This window comes from Candoia aspera, chromosome 1 (genome assembly GCF_035149785.1).
Source record: "Candoia aspera isolate rCanAsp1 chromosome 1, rCanAsp1.hap2, whole genome shotgun sequence".
Taxonomy (NCBI): Eukaryota; Metazoa; Chordata; class Lepidosauria; order Squamata; family Boidae; genus Candoia; species Candoia aspera.
The window spans coordinates 294,205,503-294,210,410 of NC_086153.1; the positions used below are offsets into that span (position 1 = coordinate 294,205,503).

At 52.8% G+C, this 4,908-nt stretch overlaps 1 protein-coding gene across 1 annotated transcript; it reads left to right on the forward strand.

Annotated features, from left to right (window-relative positions):
* Nucleotides 1-2,676: 2,676 nt before the first annotated feature.
* On the forward strand, nucleotides 2,677-4,106 carry SSTR1 (somatostatin receptor 1). The gene has a single exon (XM_063293554.1). The coding sequence runs from the start codon at nucleotides 2,902-2,904 to the stop codon at nucleotides 4,021-4,023; it is 1,122 nt and encodes a 373-aa protein (XP_063149624.1). The 5' UTR covers nucleotides 2,677-2,901; the 3' UTR covers nucleotides 4,024-4,106.
* Nucleotides 4,107-4,908: the final 802 nt, after the last annotated feature.

Here is a 4,908-nt window from a genome sequence, read left to right on the forward strand (position 1 = left end):
GGAAAGAGAAATTCACTAATTCCTCATATTGTCTGATAAGCAAAACCTATAAGCACCATTGTAGAAGATTTAAACAGTTGAAATAGGGCTAGAAACTTTCAGATTGGATGCCATCAATATGAGTATGAAGTGGGAGAGAACAAGCTAAAACAAACATGTAATCAGCACTAAAAGCAAGCTCTTTTAGACCCAATGACCAACTGGAAAAACATCAGGGATAAGGCAATAGTATGAAAGATACTGTAGAACATTATAAAACTCAGCCCCTCCCAAACACAGTGATTCCAGACCCTTTGATGAATCATTCTCTGTAAGCGGAAGATCTCATCCCTCCCTCCCTCCCCATTCTGGCATTTGTTAAATATGAAAAACCTATAGCAATGTAGCATTATTTTTCAGACAATTTGCTAAGATGGCTTTGTGAAGATCCTAGTTTAGTTATTATCAAAAGGGAGGAAAGCCCACTTCATATCATGCAGAGTCATAGGAAATGGTTCAAAGGGACCCATTTTTCCTCCCAGAAATAGCAGGATATAGCACACATCTTTAACAAAGGCCTGGCTCTCTTTGTCATGCACAATTATTTTCTGAATCAAGTGAGTTCTTCTTTGTCTTAGAACGTAAACTGAGATTCAACACCCTGAAACAGTCCGCTGCCTCATAGCTGGAAAATATTCATTTCCTGATATAAATTCATGACCAGTCATCCAAGCAAGTAACCTTTGGTTTATTAAAAAATCTCCTTTTTATTTTCTATTTGGGACAAAGTGTCCAATCATTTTTTGAAAATGTTTTATGTGATGATTATCTCTCACCGAGACCTATGTATAACATCCTCTCATACTGGGGCTGTGTGGGGAAGGGATAGTTGAAATTTCAAGCAACTATCTACTTCTGCAGTTCCCAGGGAGACAATATGATTCCTTTTTGTGCTGCATTACCGCTGGGTAGTACAGAAGCATCTTTCATGGCCGAGACAGCAATTAAAGGTGTGTGCCTTTCACTAATTTCTCACCTGCTTCTTTCCAGGTCTCAATTCTTAGAGCTACAATGACAAAAGCATATGGGAAAGTGAAGCTGTGTTTACACAAGATGCTTATCCAAGGAATTACAAACTTATCATCTGCGTTCTATAGCAGCACCTGCCCTCTGGAACGAGGTGCCCCACAAGATCTAGGTGGCCCCCACTCTGTTGTTGTTCAGAAGAGTGGTGAAGACCTGGCTCTTCACCCAGACCTTTGGTGAGGGAGAGTGAGACCCCCCCCCTCAATTTTATCTGGTCTGTAGTGCTTGCCATCTTTTACCTTCCATTGATTTTATTGCAATTTCTTCATTTGATTGTTGTGAGCCACTCAGAGTCATTGTGAGTCGGGCGGCATGCAAGTTTAATAAATTATTATTACTTGCACAATATTTGAAGTCTAGTTAAATTTAGTTTGGTTTTGTTTGTGTGTGCACACAAGTACATCTTAGGATGTTGTGTAAACCCAGCCCATTTTGTTAATTTATTGTTCAATATATTGTGTGAATCCAGAAAACAGATTAATGAAGTAACCAGTAACCATGTGCTGTGCAAAGGCAGTTGTGTCCAGAGGAAGGGTAAAGGACAGATAGACTTTTTATTTTCTGTTGCTTTCCCTTGTTTATTCATTTGCTCTCACCACCCAGAAGGAAAGAAAGGGCAGTCAATTGAACAGAAATGTCAACAGCAACATGTTCAGCTATGCTTAAAGTGGACACAGTTGACCCACTGCATATCACCACCAACGTGTGACAGCCTAAGCTGAAGAACAATGATCATCTGCAGTTCTGTGAACAGCACAACACTGTGGGTAAGATTGGGCTTCATGGTGGCAAAGAGATTGAGAGAAGGAACTGTGGTGGCACACAGTGAAGTTGGGGCACGCTGGATCCAGTTCCAAAAGAGAAACTGTGCACAGAGAAGAGAGAGGGCGGAGAATGAAGCTGATCCTCACAGTTGCAGCTCATGAAAGCTTATGCCTTTTAATAAAATTGGGTGCCACCAGACTCCTTTGGATAGCTGCCCAACTGTCTGTGCTGCTGAGATGAAAAAAGAGCAGAGTCCCACCTTGAGAGCATGTGGCCAAGGTCATGCTAAATCTGGGACAGTCCTGGGAGGGAGATAAAGTAGCTAGGAGGGTGATATCGGGATTACACAAGAGCATAAGGGCACAGCAGCTGGGGAGATGGAGAGAAAGGGCTTGGAACAGGAAGGCAAGAAAGGGCAGCGGGGCAGGTTTGGATGAATTGAACCAGGTCGTCCGATCTCGGGAAGCTGCAACGAAAAGTTCCGAAGGAAAAACGCTCTTCTCCGGGCTCCCACTTGGCCTTTTGCTTGCTTGCCAGAGGCAGGACGAACCGGCCCTCCTGACAGAGGAAGCCTAGTAGCACTTGTTGGCTTGGCTCCCTAACGCGGCGGCGGCGGCGGCGGCGGCGGCGTCGCCTGCCTGCCTGCCTGAGGGGGGGAAGTCTTCTCCTTCTGGAGCATATTGGCGGGAAGTGGGCGAGGGAGGGAGGCGGAGGGGGCGCCCCCCGCCTCACCCTCCTCCCACCTCTTTTCTCCCTCCCGCTCTTCGTAGGTGCTGACGCGCCGTTCGCCTCCTATTAATCATCCCCGCGAGCCGACGAGCTGCAACTCATGCCAGCTGGGCTGGAAGCGGCGCGAGGCTCCGTCCCTTTTCCCGCTCTCCCTGCGCCCGCTCCCGGGCTGCGAGAGCGAAGGACGGCGGCGGTCGCAGTGGGACTGTGCCCAGAGGAGGCAGGATGCTGAGCTGCCGCCGGGCTGCCCGGGCGCTCGCGCCGCCCCCGCCGTCCTGAGCTCGGGCCGACGGGGCGGAGGATGGCCCCTGCGCCAGGCTGGTCGCGGGCGCTGCTGGAGGCATGGACTCGGCAGCGGCTGGCAGGAACTCCTCCGGCCCCACTGGCCCCAACGGCACGGTGAGCGGCGGCGGCGGCGGCGCGGGGGGCGGCGGCGAGTCGCCGGGCAGCGGCAGCGCCATCCTCATCTCCTTCATCTACTCCGTGGTGTGCCTGGTGGGTCTGTGCGGGAACTCCATGGTCATCTACGTGATCCTGCGCTACGCGAAGATGAAGACGGCCACCAACATCTACATCCTCAACCTGGCCATTGCGGACGAGCTGCTAATGCTGAGCGTACCTTTCCTGGTCACCTCCACGCTGCTACACCACTGGCCCTTCGGCTCGCTGCTCTGCCGCCTGGTGCTCAGCGTGGACGCGGTCAACATGTTCACCAGCATCTACTGCCTGACCGTGCTTAGCGTGGACCGCTACATTGCCGTGGTGCACCCCATCAAGGCGTCCCGCTACCGCCGGCCCACTGTGGCCAAGATGGTTAACCTGGCCGTCTGGGGGCTGGCTCTCATCATCATTCTGCCCATCCTAATCTTCTCCCGGACCGAGGCCAACACGGACGGCACGGTGGCCTGCAACATGATGATGCCCGAACCTAAGCAGAAGTGGCTGGTGGTCTTCGTAGTCTACACTTTCCTCATGGGCTTCCTCTTACCCGTGGTGGCCATCAGCCTCTGCTACATCCTCATCATTGCCAAGATGCGCATGGTGGCGCTCAAGGCCGGCTGGCAACAGCGCAAGCGCTCCGAGCGGAAGATCACGCTCATGGTCCTAATGGTGGTCACCGTCTTCGTCATCTGCTGGATGCCTTTCTACGTGGTGCAGCTGGTCAACCTCTTCGTCGAGCCCGACGACGCCACCATCAGCCAGCTTTCCGTCATCCTCGGCTACGCCAACAGCTGCGCCAACCCCATCCTCTACGGCTTCCTCTCGGACAACTTCAAGCGCTCCTTCCAGAGGCTCCTGTGCCTTAGCTGGATGGACAACGCCGCCGAGGAGCCGGTCGACTACTACGCCACCGCCCTCAAGAGCAGAGCCTACAGCGTGGAGGACTTCCCCGCCGACAACTTCGGCGAGTCGGGCAGCGTGTACCGAAACGGGACTTGCACCTCCAGGATTACAACCCTCTGAGGACAGGCCTTCCGACTCTCCCAGGCCGGGCCGAGTCACGGCGGAGTGGAAGAGGGCGGGGGAGATCGGGCCAAGCAAAAGCCTCGGGGGCCAGGGAAAGGCGTGGAGAGAGGCACGAGGGTCAGGCGGCTCCCCCGCGCGCTATCTTTCGCCCCTAAGCTGGCCCGTCCGGCTGGACGCTCCTCCTTCCTTCCCTGCTAAGGGATGAGACCTTGGGCAGCCGGGCCAGTCCTCCGGGCCCTCTCCTCTTCCCCACGCCCCGAAGCCTTCAGGCTCTCTAGCGCTGCCTTTCAGGTCCGGGACCCGCGAGTGTGGTCTTAACCGACGGCGGCGTCCGGGCTGCCTGGGGCTTCTCCTTTTGCCCGCGGAGCTTTTCTGGGCTTGTGACTTTTGAGGGCGCATCAGGTTAGGGACTGCTGGGCCGGGCCGCGGTATCCAAGTCCCCCGTGAAAGAGAGCTGAGCGCTGCTGGAGGCTTTGCTCCTGGCTTCAGGAAAGAAAACAAACCAAATCAGGACCTCGATTGCCTTTATGTGTGGCAGCAGCATTTGCTTCCTCACAAGAAAGGGATGCTGGGGATGGGCTCAAAACATACCCCTCTAATTTAAAAGCTCTGGCTATTCCTGACTATGGTGGGGGGTGGGAGGTGTAGGGTCTTGTTTCAGAAATTGGGACTGGGACTCAAGAGACAAGCTCAGAAGGTGTACTCAGTGGTTTGCCTGAGCCAACCAGCAGTATTTAAAACATGCAAGCTTAGCTTTACAATGAGCCTTGTTTATAGATCATTCCACAGTTCATCTTTGGAAAAAATAATTCCGGATTTGTAAAAGGTTGGCAAAAATCCTCTCCTCCCTCTCCAAGAACTTCCCCAGCAGGGAGCAAATTA